Raw genomic sequence first — 23,127 nt, 5'->3', positions numbered from 1 at the left:
AGGAAGAAATAGAATTCTCATCTGGCAAGTTACCTGAGGAAAGGAGGTAAAGTAAACATTTTTAGGCTGTTGATTCGTCCCAGGCATACCTTGCAGGTGCCCATGAGCCACCACTGTTATCACTATTATTTCAAACGCACTTGTTACTACGTCATTACGGAGGGAATTCAACAATGTCGCAGATGCCCTCTTTCAGATAAACATTTAAGCCAAGGCTCCACCTGCCTGTTCAGGTGGATATAAAAATCCCATGATATTAGATAAGGAGGGATGTTCTTCCAGTGTCCTGGCCAACATTTTTCTCAACCAATAGCATCAAAACAGTTTATCTGGCTATTCATTCACTTGGTGTTTGTTAAACGTTATTATGTGTAAATTAGCTACTGTGTTTGCTGACACAATCGTGATATACTTGAAAAATAATCCATTGGCTGTGACACACTTTGGGATCTCCTGAGAATGTGAAAGGTGGTATGTATATGCATTTTTTTTCTTCATAATGCAGAATAAGCCTGGTGCTTAGGTTTTTTCATATTTTTATCCAACTTGAATAAAGCTGTAATTCTGTTAATTTTGTGCATAAACTGATGCTTTGTTTGGCAGCTTACCACTGTTATGAAGATGTGTCATTAAAATGTGTGCAAGAGAGCCGGAAGCTTGAAAAATGGAGGGACCATATAAACAGGGCACTTGGACAGAGACCTCTTTTTTCAGTTGGTATTAGACTAGTTAGTTGAAACTATTAGCATGTTTTGTGTACTTCAGCTAAGTAGAGAGCTGAATGTTTACAGTAACTCTGCAGATAACTAAAAGCATTGAAAGTACATTTGTTCAGCTAGCGCACATCTTAGACAATTTTCTGAACTTTCTTTTGAAGGAACAGAACCTATTCAATTAATCTGAATTTTTTTTAATGACAAATGAAGGTCACAATTCTACAAAACTTAAAAATCTGAGCTATTTTGTTGAATTATTTATCTTGTATTGTATGCTTAAACCTGACCCACATAAGCTTGGAGAAGTGACTTAATAAGCTGACCAGAGGTGCAATTAGATTAGTACTGGGATGTGGGTAAAAATATTTACTCCTCCCCTCATTTTATAATTAGTAATTTTAAATTTTTTTTTCTAAAGTTCCTCTGGATCATATCAAGAAAATTTATCTTCTCCCATACTTGTCAAGCCATTCTAGGACATATATTTTTGGACAGTCTCATAAAGGTTCCTTATATTTCTGGTAATAATAAAATGACTAGAATAAGACTAATTGCAATCTTGACCTATAATTTCTTTAAGTAAACACGAATGACCACTCCCTTTTGTGTTTTTGAATTCTTACCTGTTCTTATCCCTCTGTTCCCCCTTTCTCCTGCTGCCTTAAAAGGGAAGGAGGGGGTAAGGTTTTCCAACTGAAGTAGGCATGCTTACAGCTACAGTTCTCATAAGCACATCTTTCACATGGAATTTTTGCAAGCTTTATTGATGCTTTGATTTTTTTTGTCCAGGGTTTTTGCCAAATCTTTCCGTCTTCTAAAGGAATTGACTGCCATTGACCTACAGTTTCATGGATGGCAGTCATGCTCTCATTCTTCACCCAAAGGGCTGTTCCTTATGCAACAGACCTGACAGTTATTGTTGGCAGGCTCTTGAACTACGGAGACATCACGGCTCAACCAATCCTGTCCCCACGCATGTAATTTCCAGCAGGAGCCATTGGCTACTGATAAGAGCGTGAACCTTTTGATTTCCCTCTTTCCAGCTGAGGCCAATTGTTGTGCCCCACTGCCACCCAGGCTAAGATTGGCTAACAGACTGGGAATCAAAACTGTACTCTTCTCTCTAGTCTGTGACTGAGTTACACATGGCCTGTTTTAACTAAGCTATGAGGGAGCTTTTCTTAAAATCTGACAAATTTATTAATTCTGCAGTAATGTTTACAATCTCTGATAAGTGAATGGTTGTTTACATGAGGAATTGAACATATTTAAACTCAGATCCAAAACTACCAAATTTGTGGTGTCGTGAAAAGTTGACATGGATCAGTGGTGTGTACTGTAAGGTGTGAAGCTGTATAATCAGTTGTAGTTGATGGAGTTATTTATGATGATTTAAGAATTGCTAGATTGAGTGAACAGTTGCAAGCATTTCTTTTGTTAAGTGCATTCTGTGAACAGTAGGAACTGTGCCATCTTCAGGAATCATGTCATAAAGCTGGAATTGTTTGAAATCTATTTTCTGTGCCTAACAGATTCAGCTGTCTGCTTTCCCGAGAGTCTGAATGCATTGGTAGAAGCATGGCACTTTTATTTGAATTGCTTTGTGAAGTGGGTGTGGGCAAAGTGTAGGGTATATAACTACGTATTTTGAGAGCACTGTTTATTGAATACTTCTCTCTATACTCGTACATAATTGTAAACTGTGAAAAGCACACTAGCAAGGCTGAAGGAATGATAAGCTTAATACTGTGCTTGTTGCACATTGTGAGGCATTGCAGCTCAATATTGCTGCTTTTCCTTCTGTTTTCAGAATATGTGACATGAAGCATATATTCTGTGGTGATGGGAGGCAACAACATTTTTGAGTTTTTTGAGGAGATGGAGGCTTCCAAAGACACTTAATCTTGGGTAAGATGGAAGTCCCATTATTCCATTTTGAGGAATTTTTTCTCGTCAGGCAATAAAGATTATAATTCTGTATCAAATGTTTTACTTTGAAAGATGTTCACTGCAATTTACTTTAGTTGGTGGTTGACTTTCCCCACCCCATGACATGACTACAAACAAAATATCAATGCCTACTGAAATAGTCAAGTCATTGATAATGTTCTACTTGGACATCTGATTCTTTAATGATCTCCAAAAAAGTGCCAGTCATATTTGGATAGAAATTTTGCACTTGAGTTTGGAAAAGGATTAATATGGCTGGGTAAGTACAGTGTGAGATTGATGGCTGGGCTCTAGGAGCTATTAATACAACTAAATTTAGTAGGCATCTGTGAGGGTCAACTATATAAAATAAAATATTTTAAATCTGGCTGTTGGGATTGTGAAATTCCTAGTCCAGCACTCATTTCTGTGTATTTTTTTAAGGTGAATTTTTATTCGAATTTTTTCTTTTTCTTTTGTGTCTTTGAACCATAATTTTGTGTGTGCTTGACTTTACAGAATGCCACAGAGAAATGTTGATTACACAAATGCCACCACATCCAATTAGGAAGTTGGAATGGCCTCAGTTCTGTGGGGTGATGGATGACTGGCAGCGAGATACAAGGCAGAAATCAAATGGAGGGTTTCTAATAACATAAACCTGTGAGTGAAACTTCAGTTTTCACAGTAACTCATATATTACTGCCTTGTATCTCTGCCAGCCATATTTTTTTATAGTAAATATAAAGCATCATTTTAATAGATAAAGCTTCTTTGAGTTGTTAGCAGGTGTGTATATTATTTGGCCATTGAGCAGTGAAGGTTGTAAAGAGTACTTTGAGATGTGCATAGGGATGTGAATTTGGACCAGAAGAATCCTACATCATGTGACTGGTGCAGTGTCACCAGTTTTTCTGGTCCAGAGTAGAAGGTCGAGTTAGGAATCGAATATACACCTGAAAGTTAATGGAAACTATGTTTTTCCTCCTCACCAGCCTCACCCCCCTCCCCCCACCCCCCCATCCCTTTTCATGTTGTCTTACATTGCATGGGGGATGGGTTGGAGACCTTCACTCTAGCCTTTGCCATTCATGCTGCATAGTTGTTTTCTAGATGACATGCCAAAGTGGCACAAGTCAACTGACACTCTGATTTTTGTTTTGACTCACCTGTGAGGAAGTAACAGCTTCCACTATTCATGATGGCACAGTTGAGAATAGAGCTTCACCTTGTGGCAACATGATTCTGGCCTGCAGTGCTTTGGAGCTCCAACAAGCTTGTATCACTGTGTCACTTGCCTACAACTCCCTTTATATTTCTTTTCCTTTCAGCCTAAGAGGCTGTTCTAACTTCCTGTTGTGATGATGGAAATAAAGTGGTAGACTTTTGTTATGTAATTCAGAACCTCATTTGTCTGACTCCATGGGTTAGTAGAACAGACGGTTGCATGGATATGCAGTAATTGTTTCAGGCTAGAGCGGTAACGAAGCCTTTTAAAAAATACTTTTGAGCATCATCGGCTTTCTGAATTAATGATTAGGATTTTTTGTGACTGATTTGGGCAATTAAGTAGTTTCTCTTCCCAGATGTTGTTCATTAGGATTCTCAATTCTGCAGACAATGGAAGAATTTTCCAGGCCACCCCAAAGTCATGTAACTGAGCCTGCCAAAATTGGCCCTGGAAAAATAACGAAGCTTCAGGTCACTTGAACCTGGGACTTGAACTGAAGCCTCCAAATTGAGATTTCAACATTTTTTTAGTTGGCTTTTTCTTCTGTCTTATCAATTATGAATGGAAGGGGAGAGGTGGAGGGAGAAAGAGGGAGGATGAAAGAGTGAGGACAGAAATGGAAGTCTGAATAAGAACTTGGGAGATTGATATTTTGCTTTTAAACCGATCTAAAATCACGTCCATACTTGAGGCTTCGTTACAGCCCTACTTTAAACTAACTGGAAATAGATACTAACACACTACTCCCATGAAATTCTGTTCCTGTTGCTAAGAAAAACATTTTCACTATTCTTTTTTTTTCTTTTCAGGGTTTCCATGGCCCTTATCCTTTTGGTCAGTCTTAAAACGGGTATTGCCATTGTCCAGCAGCCTCTGTGGGTCTTGGTGTCACACTGCAATTTTGCTATGGCCCCATCCCCCCCTTTGACCCAACACTGAAAAATGATGGCTGTTTGTTTCAAAACAATGTATGCATGTGTGAATGCTAAATTAAAGAGTGCTGTAATTGTTTAAAAAAACACAATGGATTTTTTAGATGACATTGTCAGAATAATTATGTAGTTAAATACAAAGCCATGTTCAAATTATTTTGCCTACTGAGCGACTGTAGTTTAAGCAAAAGGTAAAAAAAAAAATTATTTTGTATTCGTTTGTTCAAAGCATCTTAATTGTTGGAATTTTTCCAGTGTGAGTGTGAGTTTGTTCTGTAACCTGCCGAGTACCACATGGAGAGTGCATGAGTGGAGTAGAATTGAGTGCAAGATGAGTGTAACTCAATGTAGAATGGGAGCAGTCTATGACCGCACAATCAATTGGAGACTTTTCCATATTGTACAAATGAAGTTTATTAAATTAACACTGAAAAGTCTCTAATCAAGCTTGTGTCTAATTTTAGAAGTCACATTCTCAATTTCAGTTGATGGCAGCTGATGGCAAACTTTCAATTTGTTGGGGATGTTTTATTCTAGGCTCCAATTGATTTCAAATATATTAATGTGCACTAATGGATTTTGCTATGTGTGGATGATCTGTTAAATGGATGATTTCATGTTCACCAAAACATCCAAAATCACATGTCAACTACTCATATTTATTTGTGCTGAAACAACTGATGTCTCCTACATCCAGTATGAGTTTTCGATGTCCAGTACCATCTAGTGAACTACATTGTCTAAGCCGAAAAAATGTCTCTCCTGTTATCAAATCTATTTTTCCTAAAGTTGGCATTTTTTTTTGGCCAGTGGTTCTATGTATTCATAGCAAATGTCCCCAACACTAGCAATACTATTTTTAATATTGTCTTAGAACAGCCACCCTTATAATGTGCTGTTTTGGAGCTAGATTTTGTCATTGGATTGGCTATGCAGTGATATTCACCTGCGAATGGTACTTTGCCAGTAATTCCACAGATGCTTAATAATTAAACAGAATGGTATGATTTTGTACCGTTGCAGAGGCCAGTTCATAATACTTTAGGTGAGCATACTGATTGTACAGTGGTTTGGTGCAGATATTTTCTGCCTCAAGGAGTAGAAAGACATGTTTGTGCTTGGAATTCCCCACATTGTGTGTTTCTGATCCTATTTAGACCATGGACTGTTATCTAGACCATGAATGGTACAAAGTGAAAGTAAGGGCTCCCCTATAGGAAAAAAAGTTAACCAGTCACTCACCCAAGTTGTTTCTGTATGCCTCCTACTGGCTGATTACAAAATTGCTGAGACCTAAGAGCAGGCCACCTTTGCAACAATGCTCTGGTATTTGGGAGAAATTTAGTGAAGTGAAAATTGTAAAAAATAATGGGGAAATCCAAAATATAATTGTGTAGCCAGCTGTTAGTTTTTATACAGTACATTCTATTACTTGGGATTTCGAAAACCCATTGTTTTTCTCCAAAAATGTGTGTAACTCAGACATTCAGTACCATAGTTCACAAAGTTGGAAGCACAGTACACATGCATTTCATTTTGGAGCTAAGCAAAGTTTGTTCACTATATTTCTAAACACGTTTAAATTCTTGTACGTCTGGGTACGATACAGCATTGAACATAAAACATGGGAGGTGGAGGGGTTGCAGTAAGAAAAGGAATGTTCAAGGGCGCAGAACAAAGATACTGAACTGAGTGGGAGAGGTAAGACTGTGAACAGAAAGTAAAGATGAAATGGTTTCTGCAGCATTGAATAATTACTGTTCTTGAGGTTCTTTTTCTTATAATTCTATCAAATGCTAATGCTTGCAATATGGTCTCATTTCCTACTTTGTAAAGTTATCACCAAAAGCACTGTACTGAGGAACATCAAGTTGAAGGAAGCACTAGTGGTATTTTCCTAATTGGTACGGGAGCACTGCATCAAACTGGTGTGATTATCTGCAACCTGAGGATGAGGGCAGCTGTTAGTGAAGATGCATGCTATAGCCAAGTACATCTTGAAGACTTCTATGCTAATTTGGTCTGTAACCCTATTAGGAGCTAAGCCATTTGGACTGTCCAAATCAATAAATTGGTGGTGACTAGATGTTTTTTTAAAAAATCTGATAAATGCTAGGTTTTAGTTGCAACGGGTGACATATGAAGGTCTGTGTCTTTGCATAGTTGAAGGGACTGTTTTAAACTAAAGATTTTGAATTATGGATTTGCAAGCCCTAACAAGTGAAATTGTTACCAACTTGTCATGCAGTATTTTCCCTTCACTTCATATGCTGCTCATCTTTTATGCAATTCTGTTTATTCATCTAGGTCATGGACTTTTTTCATGGCTCAGCATTTGAGATTCCTGAGTAACGTAAATTTTCAGCAGAAAATGTCAAAACCCACAGATTAGTTAAGTTGTATGCAGCATTGACCATTGCACCATTTACATTTTAATTTTTTACAGCTGCAGTTCAGTCTACCAAATATGAAGGACTATACAGACCTCCAGATGTTGTTCTGCAACAAGATAGGATATGAATGACAAATAAGTTGCAAATTTAGTCTCCCTATCCTACAGTGGTCAACAGTCAAAAGAAATTGTACAATAAAGTACATACCTGAAGATAAACTCCAAACTTGTCATTAAAATTGCACAATAACTCTAGTAAATGTTGAAAATGGTATGGAATTTAAATCTGAACACCTGGTTACATGCTTTTTGTTGGCGCCGCGTTTTAATATCTCTGCACTCTTTAAACTGCTTGATATTCTTGAGTCACCATCAATTGAAGCAAGTGTAACCCACTGAATATGTATGTGTTGGTAGACTTGTGAAAATGGAAGTATGTATGTATAACTGATGCACTGAACTGGATCCAAACGTAAACACTTGGAAATGGTTTAAATTAAAGAAATGTCAATTTATAACTTGTGTGAATAATTTTACATAAGCTTAAGATTGTTTACTCATACTAAATATTTTGGGTGTTTTAACTCAGCGTTGTAAAGGTTTAAATGATGATTATAAAAATGTAATTGATTATTTTAAGTTATTTTATGGTCTGATCAAGGTTTCATACAGTTTAAGTTCAGAGTGGACCACATCTTTGCAATTGTTTTTGTACAGTAGGCATGTACAGAAACATTTTAAATACAAAATCTAATTTTTTGTGATGAATGTTTTGTATCCATGATGGATGATTTTTAGCCACATGTGATTCCAGAAGATGCTAGTTCTTTTATTTCCTGCTCATTATTAATAGAATCACCATGTATTTATTACAGTATATATTATGGTGCATAATGAACAGTGTTCTTGCAATTGGCTGCAAGATTCTCCCCATGCAGGACAAAATGCTGTTGACATTTCAGGACCCTAGTTATATTTAAGTATTTAATTGATTTAGCCCTGTTAATTTATATATTCTTAACCAAGTGAATCTATCCATGCAGCTCAAAAAGGGGCATTTGCAATTGGATCAGTCAGAAAAAGTTTAATATTCATGCTTGAGACATGGTGATATTTTAACTAAACACTTCTCACCTTTTCACACTGCACATCTGAAGTTCAGTAATACCAAGAGCTACAAACTATAGAACCAAAGAGATTTACGGTGTAGAAGGAAGCTATTTGGCCCATTGTCTTCTATTTTCCTTTGCTTCAAATTTCTGTACAGTTTTCCCTTGAAAGATGCAATGGCCTTTGCCTCAGCCACGCCCTGTGGCAATGTATTCCATGCTCCAACAACCCACTGTGTAAAGGAATTGCTTTTAAACTCTCCTCATTTGCTGGTGATTTCTAAATTTTTAATTTATGGCCCTGCCCCTTGTCACTGACTCCCCACATTTGTTAAATCTTTTCTCAGTGGAAATAGTTCTCCTTTCTCAAGTCACTGATCATAGTTCCTATCTTTGGCATCATCTTGGTGATTCTACACAATATGCTATCAATGACTTTAATTTTTTTTCCTTAATTGAGTGCCTAGAACCCCACATGGGACTCCAGTTGTAATTTAACTAACGTGCACAAATTTACCCTTTTTCACTCTTGGATTTTATGGCTGTTTTCATAACAAGCATAACTAAAAGCTGCATATGTCCTGGGCCACAGCCAGCTTTCCAAGGAAACTTTTTCTGGGGATACTCCCTGAAGCATTAATAAGTAAATCCATTCTCTGCAAAGCTTCTAATTGATTCTCTGAAATGTTGGCAGAATGGAAGGATGCTGATGTAATTTTCATTAAGACAATTTTTAATGGGTCACCATGTGTTTGTGATTAGTGTTAGGAATGACTGTTAAGCTTGGCTTAATTAATTGAAGAGTAGTTCCTCCAACAGTATAATTCGAATAAATTCTTTAATTGGATTAGAAGATTTTTGTGAAACATTAGCTCTTTGTGAGAAAGGGGATATTTTCATGAAATGGAGCTGACGAGGTGGCAGTTTTGTCAATATTACTCTATTTTTTATTCTTTGTTCGATGGTTCTTATTCCTTATATCATTTACCTGCTATAGTGAGAAAATAATCAGTTTCCATATCTCAGACCATGCTACCCTTGATATAATTTTTGGAATAAATTTGTGTGTAAAACAGACTGACTAACCCTCAGATTGACCATCTTATAAAGGAACCTGACATCTATTTAATCACTTTTTTCCACTTGTCTTTTCTCTACCCTATGCCAAGGATCTGGGGGGGTGGAAAAGAAAGAACTGAATTGTTAGCATTATGTTCATTGAATTTGTCTTACGGTGTGAAATTTCTTTACAAAAAATTAGGAATCCTGATTATATTTTTAAGTGTGCGGCAGCAGAGGCTTCGTTTTCTGTGCTCCAATTACCTATTGGATTTCTTGTGGGATGAAACTTTACATGTGTCCATTGAATTATTGCGCAGCTGCTAACACCAGGCTCCTCCTGTCTGACATAAATCGATCTCATAAGCCAAGGAAGATTAAATTGACTGTTACTTGTACTTGTCTTCAGTCCCACATCTAGGATACTGTCCCACTGTACAAGACCAATATTTGGAGACCCTTGGTTATCACACAAATTCCATTATCTACTCGGAAGGCTGGACGTGGTTGTGGTGGGGGTGGGTGGGGTGGTGCGGCTGGTGACGGGACAAGGAGGAGCAGAGGAAATGTCTATATTATGATGGATAATAGAGATTCCACTTTAATTTCACTTTTTAATGAAACCTTCTAATGAAGGTCCCTCATGCATACTCTGGTAAGTGATTGAGAGCAAATACCTCTAACTTTTTTTTTTGGCTGTAGTTGCTAGTTGCTGAAGCTGATCAGTTTTATCTTTTGTGTCTTATATTGCCCCGGTTGGTGAGCCTCGAGCCTCGAATTGCACTTAAGGTTTCATTGTCTGACTCCACCTCAGCTAGTGTTCTATCATATAACGTGTGGGGGTGGGTGGGGGAGGAATCGCTCATCCTCTGGGCAGTGTTTTTCATGAATGAACAATGTTTCACCCCATGTACTCATTTTTATGCCAGTAATGTTCTAATGCTAATTGTTTTTGCTCTGCCGACCCTAGTCCCCTTTCTTTGTCTTATCTAATGTTTGATAATCCAATGTATAACCTATGTAATCACTGGAAAATCCAACCACTATTGTGCCAATGTTCTTTTGTGTAGGCACTTAACACCAATTTATTATTTGTGTAATCGTACCAAAGAAGACAGCAGTGAGTATATTCTATGTTATTGTATCAACTGTGATTAATTTGTTATTGTTTTTTGGGGGGTTTTATCTTATGAAATGCTTAGTTTTTTTTAACTATAAGCGGCATAGTACAGAGTGTCTGTCATCTCCTTAACTCTTCTAATTTGAGTCTCCTGCAGGTGTCTCTATCATTTTAACAACACCAACAGACTTTCTCAATTGGTTTGGTCCCCTCAGGTTTTTATGGAAGTTGCCTCCCGCTGCCCCTTTATCGGTAGTGGGACCTGGGAATGTAACAATGAAACTCCCTTGTCATCTTGACCATATCTCCTTAATCTCTGTGAAGGCAGACTATTTTAACATTCAGTGATATGTCATTTTGGTTTGTAAGCTACTTTATTCTGTAGTAGGTAAAACACAAAGCACTGAGTACGAGCAAAGTCACTTGATTCAACTTCAGTTTGTGTGCAGTTGTGAAAAACCATATGCTAACTTCAATGGACTCTTTACTTAGTGTAAAATCCCTAACTGAGTAAGTGAGTACCAATGTGCCAGATTCCTTCCTGAAAGGTAAGACTTTGCTAATTGGCAATTATTAAGGGTCTAATTTGATTTTAATTTGTATTTCTGGTAGTCTGTCTTACTCAATTTCAGAAGCTTTGTTTTGAGGTATGTATTTTACAATAAGATGTAGGTGTTTCAGCTTAACAACACTACCTTCATAGGTGCCTGGGCTAGATTTCAGAAGCTTCCTATATCTTCTTTTTGGTTCTTTTCCACCAATAAGTCATCCTCAATGTCTTTGTTGCCTTCCATGTAACATGAAGCTTTTACTGAACTCCAGAATGGCATGCGTAAAAGGCCAGATTTGGATCAGCGCAGCTACCTTGGTGAGTTGTCGGGCTCGAGGAGATTACAGAATTGGGGAGGGGTGTGGCAATGGAGGGATTTGCAAGCACAGATGAGAATTTTAAAATTGAGGCTGTTGTTTAAGCAATGCCAATATAGGTCAGTGAGCACTGCGGTGATGGATGAACGGATCTCCATGCGAGTTAGGACACTGGCAGCAGAATTTTGGATGACTAAGTTCATGGGGAGTGGAAGATGGGAGACTGGTAAGGAGTGCATTAGAATAGTAAAGTCTGGCAGTAAGAAAGGCGTGGATGAGGGTTTCAGAGGGAAATGATTCCTTGAAGGGATTGTTTTATCAGGAGAGATTGAGGAGGCTGAGCCTATATTTCCTGGAATTTAACAGAGTGAGAGGTAATCTAATTGAAACAGAAAATTCTTAAAGGGCTTGACAGGGTAGATGCTGGGAAGCTGTTCCCCCTGGCTCGGGAGCCTCGAACAAGGGGTCACAGACTCAGAATAAGGAATTGACCAATAAGGACTGAGATTAAGAGAAATGTCTATGCTCAAAGCATTATTGATCTTTGGAATTCTTTGCCCCAGAGGACTGTGGATGCTCAGTTATTGAGTGCATTCAAGTCAAAGATTGATAGATTTTTGGATATTAGGGAGATTAAGGGATATGGGGATAGTGCAGGAAGGTGTATTTGAGATTCAAGATCAGCCATGATTGTATTGAATGGCAGAGCAGACTCAAAGGGCTGAATGGCCTACTCCTTTTCCTATTTTGTATGTTCTTGTGAACTGAGGCAGGAGCGGAGTTGGGTACATTACTAAGGTGGAAGTAGGCATTGTTAGTGATGGTGACATATATGGTCGGATACCCATCTGTGTCAAGGACACCAAGGTTGTGAACAGTCCAGTTCAGCCTTGGATAGTTGCAAGGGAAAAGGATGGAGGCTGTGGTGGGGTCCGAAGACAATGGTGTGCTCGTGGGAGAGAATGGAAATACGAACAAATAAATGATAAAATTTCAAAATGATAAGATGTTGAAGAATAAACTTAAATGTTTTTATACTAATGCAAGGAACAGTTAGAATAAATTCATGGAATTAGCAGTAAATGGAGTTGCATTCTGGAATTCCCTTTCCAAAAACTTCCTTGTTTCTGTATATATCCCTTTTTTTCAAAACTCTCCTCAAACTTATCTCCTGTTGTGCCTTCAACCCTTGCTTGGTCTTTGGTTCCCTGTGTCCCCTGTCAAGCAACATGGAATGTTTCTCACAAGCGTAAGTCATTGTAATTAACATAAATAGTATTCCCTGTCTACATACTATGTCTGTAAGCAGAAGTTGAAAAAGCCTGTTAACACAAGAACACAAGAGGAGCAGGAGTAGACCATATGGCTGATCGAGCCTGCTCTGCCGTTCAGTACGATCACGGCTGATCTTGGGCTTCACCTCCATTTTACTGCCTGTTCACCATATCCCTTGATTCCCTGAGATACCCAAAAGCTGTCTATTCCAGCCTTAAATATATTCAATGATGGAACATCCCGAACCCTCTGGGGTAGAGCATTCCAAAGATTCACAACCCTTTGAGTGAAGTAATTTCTCCTCATCTCAGTCCTAAATTATCGGTCCCTTATCCTGAGACTGTGCTTTAGATCCCTGACCAGCAGAAACTATCTCTGTCTCCCTATACAGCCAATTTAGAATCTTGTATGTTTCAATGAGATCACTTCTCATTCTTCTTAACTCCAGAGATTATAGACCCAATTTACTCTGCCTCATAAGCGGACAACCCCTCATTCCAGGGGCCAATTTAATGAGCCTTTGCTGTACTGCCTCCAATACAAGTATATCCTTTCTGAAATGTGGAAACCAAAACTGCACACAGGACTCCAGATGTGGTCTCACCAAACCCTGTACAATTGCAGCAAGACTTCAATATTACTGTAATCCAATCCCCTTGCAATAAAGGTCAACATGCTATTTGCCTAATTGCTTGCTGTACCTGCATGCTAACTTTCTGCGTTCCTTGTACAAGCACATCCAAGTCTCTTCAAACATCAACACTTACAAGTTTCACACCTTTTAAAAAAAATATTCTTTTCTATTCTTGTGATTGTGAGTAACTTCACACTTTGCTACATTGTACTCTATCTGCCATCTTGTTGTCCATTCACTTAACCTGTCTATATCGCTTTGCCATCTCTCTCTGTCCTCCCCACAGCTTACCTTTCTACCTACCTTTGTATCATCAGCAAACTTACATTACTCTCTGTCTTGTCATGCCAATGTGTTTTGTTGAATGATAATTTTCTTTGGTCCACTAACTCGAGATCTGAATTTATATTTTTTTTGAAGAAACTTAAAAAGAACATTTAAAAGGGTAACTGCTAGCAGCTTAAGATGATCACCTAGTTTGCAACACTAACCTACATTGGAAAGGACTGTGAGGAGGGAGATGAAATATCTGCATTTCCCAGCAAGAATTAAGATGCAGGAAGTTTAAAGGAACTACCTGTTCATTTCAGCAAGCAGATGAATATTGCTCACTGCTATGTTTGAATCACTGAGTGACTGTCATGTGACAAGCCCCTCCCCATCTGTGGTTTTTGGTTGGCTTTTTTTCTCTGCAGCAGAGGAGAAGCAACTGGACGCTGACATGAGTAGACTAAGTGGGGGTCCCTTTTCTCTCTTCATTCCAGCTTCAAAGCTTTCAAATCCTGCTTGTTGACTGACCACCTTTGCATATTCCGTCTGCAGCCAGAAATCCCTTTGGAGGAAATCATCCGCATCGTTGTCTCCAAGGGACTCACCGAGCCAGTCATTTAGCTCTTCAAATGAAAAGTCTCAGAACAACTGAATTCAGCTGGAAGCTTGCTGAATCACCAAACTTCGCAGACTGTATACCTGTTTATTTTTATTAATTATAGTTCAACCAGTCTACCTTCCCCACTCTGTAACCTATTTGTGTGTGTGTGTATGAGAGTGAAAGTTGGCGCATTGTTTATTATTTTATTAGTTCAGTTTAGGTACAATAAAGTTCATCTCTTTCTTACTTAGCTGAAGAAAACCTGTTCGATTGGTTCTTGTTATGATCAGAACAAGTAAGTAATCTAACACCTACTGAACTGCCAGTATATCCGCTTTAAGAATGAATTAAATCTGTTGTAGTCAAACAAGGAGAGGGAAAAGAGGTAAGCCCTTTGACCTCTCCTCACTTGACGGTAACCATATCATCAGCAAACTTAGGTACACTACTCTCTGTTTCTTCATCTAAGTCATTAATATAGATTGCTGGGGTCTCAGCTATTTACACTGATCCTTGCAGCACTCACTATTTACTGCCTGCCAACTTTGAATATGCCCACTCTTTGTTTCCTGTCTGTTAACCAATCCTCTATCCATACTAATATATTACCCCAACTCCATGAGCCCTTATCTTGCCTATTAGCCTTCTGTGTGGCACATTATTGAATGCCTTTTGGAAATCCAGGTATACTACATCTACTGGCTCCCCTTTATCCACCCTACTAGTTACATTCTCAAAAAACTCAAAATAAATTTGTCAAACAGGATTTCCCTTTAGTAAAACCATGTTCACTTGTTCGAATCAAACTGTGCTTTTCTAAGTGTTGCTAAGACTTCCTTACTAATAGATTCCAGTATTTTCCCAATAACTGATATTAGGCTAACTGGCCTGTAGTTTGCTGTTTTCTCTCTCCCTCCTTTCCGTCACTCTTTAGCCCCTAGATTACCATCTATTTCTGGTATGAAACTCGTGTCTTCCACTGTGAAGACAGACACAAAATATTTGTTCAATGCCTCTGCCATTTTCATTCCCCATGATAATTTCTCCTGTTTCTGCTTCTAAGAGACCAACGTTTACTTTAGCTCATGTCTTTTGATATCCTATAGAAGCTCTTGCAATCCATTTTTATATTACTGGCTAGTTTACTCTCTCTTCCTTTTATTTAAATCAACTTTTTGGTGGCCTTTTGCTGGTTTCTAAAACACTCCTAATCCTCTGACTTTACTCTTTTTTGCCACATTGTACCCCTCTTCTTTTAATGTAATACTGTTCTTAACGTCCTGAGTAAGCCACTGATGGGTCTTGCTGAGTTTTTGTTTTAAAAGGAATGTATTTTTGTTGAACATTTTGAATTCTTTCTTTAAAGGTTTCCCACTGTTCATTTACTGTCATACCTTTTAGACTGTTTACCCAATTTACCTTAGCCAGTTCTTCCCTTATACTTACGTAATTGGCTTTATTGAAGTTTAAGATTCTTGTTTGTGATTGGAGTATGGCACTTACAAACTTAACATGGACTGCAATGGTATTATCATTATTTCCCAGTGGATCTTTTAATATGACATTACTAGTTAACTCTGCTTCATTACAAAATACTACATCTAAGATAGTTTTATCCCTGGTCTGTTTCACAACATATTGCTCCAAGAAACTGTCCTGAAAACATTCTACAAACTCATCTTCTAGACTACGCTTGCCAATTTCATTATCTCCGTCTATAAGAAGATTAAAGTCCCCACAATTATTACATTGACTTTGTTACAAGCTCCAATAATTTCTTGTTTAATGCTTTGTCCAATGGTACAACTACTGTTAAGGGGCCTATAAACTACTCCTACCAGTGTTTTCTGATGCTTGCTCATCCTAATTTCCACCTATACTGATTCTACTTCATGATCTTCTGAGGCCAGATTCTTTCTCATGAATGTGCTTATGTCACCCTTTACTATCAGGGTTATCCCTCCTCCTTTGCCATTCTATCTGTCGTTCTGAAATGTGTACCCTGGAATATTTAATTCCCAACCTTGATCACCGTATAACCAAGTCTCTAATGGGGATTAGATCGAAATCATTTACCTCTATTTGTGCCACTAGCTCATCTGACTTAAGACCTTTAGTTTCATTTTTTTTTTTACTTCTATTCCCTGCAATGACCTCATTTGTTGTGCAATTTTTGTTAAACTCTCTGACCCTGTCCCATTCTGCTTGCCTTTACCCAAATGCTATACTGTTCCGATACCTTGATGCTTCTCTTTGGATTTCTAAATCTCCCTTCACCCGAACCCCCCACCCCCTTCCCGTAAGTTTGTACTGTCTGTCCAGCCCTCAGCAGATGTACTGAACCCTGGCACTGGGCAGCCAACACTGCCTTCTGGAGTGTTAAGGATGTATAGAATGTTTTCCAAAGATTGACTTGCTTAAGTTGAACAGAAGGTAGTTGTGGTTTACTTTTGACATGAACTGTATTAAATTTTGGGAGTTGTACACTAGATGTAAGTTTAGAAAAGGAAGGTAGTCGGAAGAAGCCAAGTTGTTTAGGGCTCTTTAGAACTCTATTTCTGGCCTCATCACCAGTGAGGAGCAGATGACATTTGTTGAAGTCCTGGGGGTTGCCATTGACCAGAAACTTAACTGGACCAACCATATAAATAGTGTGGGCACAAGAGCAGGTCAGAGGCTGGGAATTCTGTGATGAGTCATTCAGCTCCTGACTCCCCAAAGCCTATCCAGCATCTACTAGGCATAAGTCAGAATTGTGATGGAATACTTTACACTTGCCTGGATGAGTGCAGCTCCAACACTCAAGAAGCTCAACACCATTCAGGATAAAGCCAGTTGATTGGCACCCCATCTAATACTGGTGCACAGTGACAGCAGTGTGCACCATCCATAAGATGTATTGCAGCAACTCACCAAGCCTCCTTTATCAGCACCTTCCAAACCCACTAACTCTACCACCTAGAGGGACAAGGGCAGCAAACGCATGGGAACACTAGACCTGCAAGTTCCCCTCCAAGCCACACACCATCTTGACTTGGAACTATATCACTGTTCCTTCACTGTCACTGGGTCAAAATCCTGGAGCTCCCTATTAGCACTGTGGGTGTACCTACATCAGATGGACTGCAGCAGTTCAAGGCGGTAACTCACCGCCACCTTCTTAAAGGCAATTAGGGATGGGCAGCAAATGCTGGCCTTGCCAGCGATGCTCACATCTCGTGAAAAATAATTTTTAAAAATTTGTGACGCCTCATATTGTCAAATTAAGATACGATGACATTCTCAAAAGCTTCCTTGCTTTAAAGAAATGGTTTCTTTTGGATCAGGTCTGTCTTTTTCTTATCAAGTAACCCTCATCTGTGAAGCTAGTTTCATTTCTGTGTAGAGTTAGAAAGCAGGCCTGATGAGTCCACGAAAACAAGCTTTTAATTGTATTTTATTACTGGCCCACCAAACTTCCGTCTTTTAAGCATAGACAAAGACAGCTTAAACTATTGATGGAAAAAGTTGTATACATACCCAAAATTAATCGGTCATGAAACAGATCAAAGGTTCTTGGAGTTAAAGTGTTTTGGGAGTTGGCCACAGGGACAATATAGTGCTGTTGGCCTTGTTCTATCCAGACTACAAGAAGATGGATCTCTCTTCCTTGGAGACTTGATCTTATTTATTCTGTACTTCGACGTGATATACATCAATCTAAAGAACAGCAAAAGCCTTCACTTAATTTCAAAGAGGCGATTTACTAGTTTATCTGCTGACTGTTTTTTTTGACATAGAAATATTCAGCTGCAGGACAAACTGACCTAAAGTGTACCCACTGTTTTACAGCTGATTCCACATCTGCATAGTATTTCCTTCAACTTGATTATTAATTACAACTTTATTTAGCTGTTGCAGTTCATAATCATCAATGTCCAGAGGATGTTATCTTATGGTTTTGAGATTCTTGGAAAGGACATGAAAAACAATTGCTGAATTTTAATCTCATCTTCATAAACTTCACACATGCATCTTTTGAACCTGTGATTTTGTGTGCACTTGAATTCCTTGCACTATATTTTTGTTTTTCATTTATCCAGGCAGTGAGTTTTGGGCTATGCACCATATTATTAATATTTGGATCCAATTCTTTGAATACTAACTTTCAGAAAAGATCACAAAGACCTGGTTTCTTCCACCAACTGCTTCTTCTGAGATCGAACACAGATTCCACTGGGTGGAATTCTTCAAAGCACTAGCATACATGTGGAACATGTGACATTATTATCAACTGACATATCTGACCATTACATAAAATGAAAGCTCACTCCTTTGAACTCTGACTACATTCTCATCCAAGTCCATAACTCTAGATATTGTCTCCCTTTTAATAATCTTGCTTGTCTGAGTATTATCTATTTTTTTTTTAAAGGCCCACTACCCCCATATTTTTCAAGCTTTGACACATGAAGTTTTGTCATTTTGAGTTGGCCATATCTACGATCGGCTATGTCAGTTTTCAGTGTTTGGGATTCCAACTGGCCAACAAAAAACAAATTTTAAACTTTTTTAAGAAGAGTTGGTTCAACATTCCAAAATAGATGTTAGTGAGAAGAGAGAATAAACCAAGTATGCAAATGCTCCTGAATTATCTTTAAAAGGCTGGAAAAAATACAAGTAAGATTAAGTCGAACAAAAAGTAAGGGAGAATAATAAAGGTAAGCAGAATTGGGATTTTCTTTTTTAAAAACATGTTTAGCTCCAGTACTCGATGTTTTTTATGATTGGAGCAATCCATTAGGAAGTCTCTGCATACTCTCTCTAGACTTGGACAGTAATTTCTGGTATACTTTTATGACTATGCTTTTGTGAATTTTTTTAACATTGTCTCAACACTGAAAATGAACCCCCTGTTATTCCCAGTCCCTTTCTCCGTTTCCCTCTGAATTCTGTTCCCTTACAATAAATATGTAATGCATTTGTTAGTGCTGAATTTTATTTACGTAACCAATTGTGGCAGTTGCTATAAATCCCTCTTCAAATTTTCTGCCTCCACTATTCTTCATGGTTTTCTGTTTGCAAATTTAATTAAGTTTTTTTATTTTTCATCCAGTTTACTTAAATAACATAGAACTAAGCACTGACCCCTGCAGTACTTGACTACTCTACTTTGATCACTCTGACACTACATTTTTTGTTAGTGTTCTATTTCCTGTTGCTTTAGTCCAACTTTTTTTTTAATCATGCGCCATTTGTGTCCTGGATTTCCATGTGGGTTGGACTTTGCCAAATGCTTAGTTTATGGTGCTGCTTTTAAATTCCTGTAAATCTGAACCTCCTAATTCCTGTGATCTTCCACATCACCTAGCCTTCTCAAATTATAATTATTGCTGCTACATTTGTAAACAAAATGAGAACACTTCACATTTACTGATATTGAATTCCATTTGCCATATTTTTGTCCAGTCCACCATTTTACTAATCTTTCTGTCTAGTTAACAAATCACAACAAAATATGATGGAGCAACTTGTTTTGACTCATTAGTTGACTCAAATTTTCCTTGCAGGAGACATCTGACCTTTGTGTTTTGTTAATGGTTTTAGGTATAATGTAACTGTACAAAATATTTTATTGAAATAAATGTAGAATGCTTTCTTTCATGCAACTTTTTCATTAGAATTGACTTTCCAAATAAAATGATTAAATACAAGTATACACAACTGCCAAGAAAATGCATTTTGCAAATCATGTTCAAGTTTCATATATATTTATAACTTGCATACTGTTTTCTTTATCAATTGAATTGTATTTAAAAAATATTTCCTGCTTTGTCTCTTTTCTAAGTCTTGCAATTTCCTGCCTGTAGGTTTCCTATGAAACATTTTGTCCTCCTAATTGTGGGTAGAGGATAAGGTATTACAATAAGCAAAATATACATGGCCTGGGAGGTAGATCCTTGTACTGTTGTGAAAGCTGGAGTTTTAATTTACTGAATTTTATTTACATTTGTATTGCTCAAAAGAAGGTGAGAGGTATTAGGAAGAGAGGTGCCTATTGATGCAAAAGACATTCAAAGGTATTTGGCATGTAAAAGCATTTGTGAACAAGAGTCAAATGAATAGTACTCTAACATTCCATCAAGTTTCATTACATTTTTTTATATCAGAAAGGGTGGTTGAAAATAACCTTTAATTCATTTTGTTATGGAACAGTATGACCTCCACCTTGAATTTTTAAAGTCACATCAACATTAAAATTTCATTTTAAGTTAGATTGAATTGCTCTATTTCTTAAAAGTGAAACAATTTTCTGAAAAATATCCTCTAACTTTGCAACATTCAAATTAATTATACTTGGATGCACAACTTAATTCCTTCTATATTTTAGGACTTTGGCTTTGAATTAAGACACCATAACAGTTTTTGAAGTGTTCAGGAAAGAATAACTGTAAATCTATGGCATTTAATAGAGAACCAAGAGAAAGAAGTTTTGCCAAAATCAGGAAAACTCTACACAGCAGGAGCCAAGGAGTTTAATACATGACTTATTAACTGTAAAACAATTGTTGTGTTTAGATGTTTTGTGGTCCTTCAGTGAGATTCTAAGAGATTTTTCTTCCCACAGTCCAAATCAGTAGAAGGAATTTACTGTGATGGTCTAAGAGAAAATAAGCTGCTACTTTGCATATTTTGAGTAAACCTGAAAACCCGATTTGTCAGTGTACAGCTACAGCGCTGTTAAATTCACCACACAATACAGGATACATAAAGCTGTTGGGCTGATTAATTAAAATATATTTGGTGGTTACCTTTGTTTAAAAGTCCCCTCCTCAATTTGTCCTTTTTCTCTGGTAGTCTTTCTACCACATATTTTATTTCAGATTAAAGCAGCCGTTGAAGTCTCTGAAAAGAATAAAATCCAAGTGAGGAGCAAAATATTTTTATCCAGTATTTCCAGTAAAGGAAATGTCATTGAAGTTACACTAAATGCAGCAATTGGCATAGAAATTCTTGGTCATGTGCAGCTGAACTCTAGATACATTAACAGTGATGTGGCCACCAGCTATTTTCTTGTATGACTATCGTCAGATCATCACAAAAGACGCCTGGTGCAATTATCAACTGCAATAACCTTGTCCGTGTGTTAATATTTTGTCCCGTCCCCCAAGTAAAATGGGACAAATGTTATTTTTCACTGTGCTAAGAGTTATTGGCATTGTGAGCAGACACTTGCTTTATCTGTCTATCCAGGCAGTTCCAGCACCAAGTGTTGCCAGATTAGGTATTAGCTGGATGCAGAATTAAGCTCCTGATTTAATTTTACCTCCAAGGACTGCTGTTATTGCACCAGTGTGGTATTGCCGTTCGCCACATCTATGGTACATTGGATTCGATTAGATTGCAAATTAGTGTAGAATTATGGGTGGTGGCCTTTCACTGACTTTGAGCTGGGTTGCAACTGGTGATTGACTTCACCTGCAAACGTTAAAGCTATCACATGATGAAGAAACTTTCCCATGAGTTGACTGGATTTGAAATCCCAGAGGTGAAAAAGACTTTTGTAGTTTATCTTGTCATCCAGTCCCTTAATCTAGTATTTATAATATTGGGCATAGATGTGAAGCAGTAATATTTTAATGGTGATTAAACAGGAGATAGATAGATATATCTGATCTTAAAAGGACTGATTTGACAAAGGCATGCTTTAATTGCCGCTAGGTGTTCTTTTTTAAAAAGAGTTTTGTGTGTGTGTGTATAATATGCAGCATTTAATGCAAAGCATGGTGTACATGCTAGATTTCTAATCGTTTTGCAATTAAGTTTGAATCTTTTTCACAAATGAGGAAAATAATCAAGTATTTTATAAGTGTGATATTACTGGTAGGATAACACTTCCAGATCACATTTGGACAGTCTTTTGGAAAAGAAAAGATCTCTAACACACTTTTTTATTTAAGGGAATATTTGAAATGTTTCATTTCCTGTTATGTCTTTATTATCCAATTTGGCTGCCTGTTTAAAATTTAGCTTGACACCTGATTTTACATTTGTTTTTGAGTTGGATTCTTTTAGCGATAGATAAAAATAAGCAAACTTGGAATTAATATTTGAAAATTTAGAGGATTTATGGATTGAGCATCTAGTTTAATTAGCAAAGAAAATTTGTGCAAAAAGGATTTTTGGATTTTGTTCTGGATTTAAATGGTGTCAGAAACTTCAAACATTGATTCTACTGACACTTTGTCCTGTTGTCACATATTCAATTTCAGTATTCCATAGTGAATGTCAACCTTAAAGGCAGTTTTCTTTTTGTTTGATATTGACACCTGTTGTGCTTAGTCATTTAGTTTTTTAGTTTTAGTTTTAGAGATACAGCACTGAAACAGGCCCTTCGGCCCACCGAGTCTGTGCCGACCATCAACCACCCATTTATACTAATCCTACACTAATCCCATATTCCTATCACATCCCCACCTGTCCCTATATTTCCCTACCACCTACCTATACTAGGGGCAATTTATAATGGCCAATTTACCTACCAACCTGCAAGTCTTTTGGCTTGTGGGAGGAAACCGGAGCACCCGGAGAAAACCCACGCAGACACAGGGAGAACTTGCAAACTCCACACAGGCAGTACCCAGAATTGAACCTGGGTTGCTGGAGCTGTGAGGCTGCGGTGCTAACCACTGTGCCGCCCTATCTGCAATAATTGGGAGTAATCATAAAATGGTAGTTGCGTTGAGTTCAGCGGATGCTATAATTGTCAGGTTATATCCGTCAGCTGAATCCCATAGTGAGATTGCGACCTTGAAATTATTTACCAAGTACATGGTATTTTACAGCACAGGCCGATGCTGGTCTTTATGCTCCCAAGGGTCCACAAGAAGTTTCCTCATTTGTGGAAAGAGATTCAAACATTAATTTCAAAACAATTAGAATTCTAGCATGTACACTATACTTTGGAATATATGTTGCATATTACACACACAAACATAAGAGGAAGCTTTTT

General features: G+C 37.7%; 1 protein-coding gene across 6 annotated transcripts in view; it reads left to right on the top strand.

Annotated features, from left to right (window-relative positions):
* The window catches only part of ilrun (inflammation and lipid regulator with UBA-like and NBR1-like domains), a 100,609-nt gene that overhangs the window by 63,507 nt on the left and 13,975 nt on the right, over positions 1-23,127 (top strand). Inside the window, exons 5-6 of one of the 6 annotated variants that reach the window (XR_010977466.1) lie at positions 3,165-3,308; positions 4,686-7,729. The exons of 2 other annotated variants lie outside the window; for them this stretch is intronic. Coding sequence is in view for 3 of the 4 variants with exons in the window: in XM_068057067.1 (XP_067913168.1) it covers positions 3-50 (48 nt within the window). In the remaining variant the exon portion in view is untranslated. Of the gene's footprint in view, positions 1-2; positions 467-2,526; positions 2,551-3,164; positions 3,309-4,685; positions 7,730-23,127 lie in introns of those variants that run through there. 3 more of the 6 variants (XM_068057068.1, XM_068057070.1, XM_068057067.1) reach the window with 3 other exon arrangements.

The sequence above is a fragment of the Heterodontus francisci genome, chromosome 25 (genome assembly GCF_036365525.1).
Source record: "Heterodontus francisci isolate sHetFra1 chromosome 25, sHetFra1.hap1, whole genome shotgun sequence".
NCBI classification, from domain to species: Eukaryota; Metazoa; Chordata; class Chondrichthyes; order Heterodontiformes; family Heterodontidae; genus Heterodontus; species Heterodontus francisci.
Note: the sequence above shows the minus strand (reverse complement) of the source record. Positions and strands in the feature narration are given on the sequence as shown.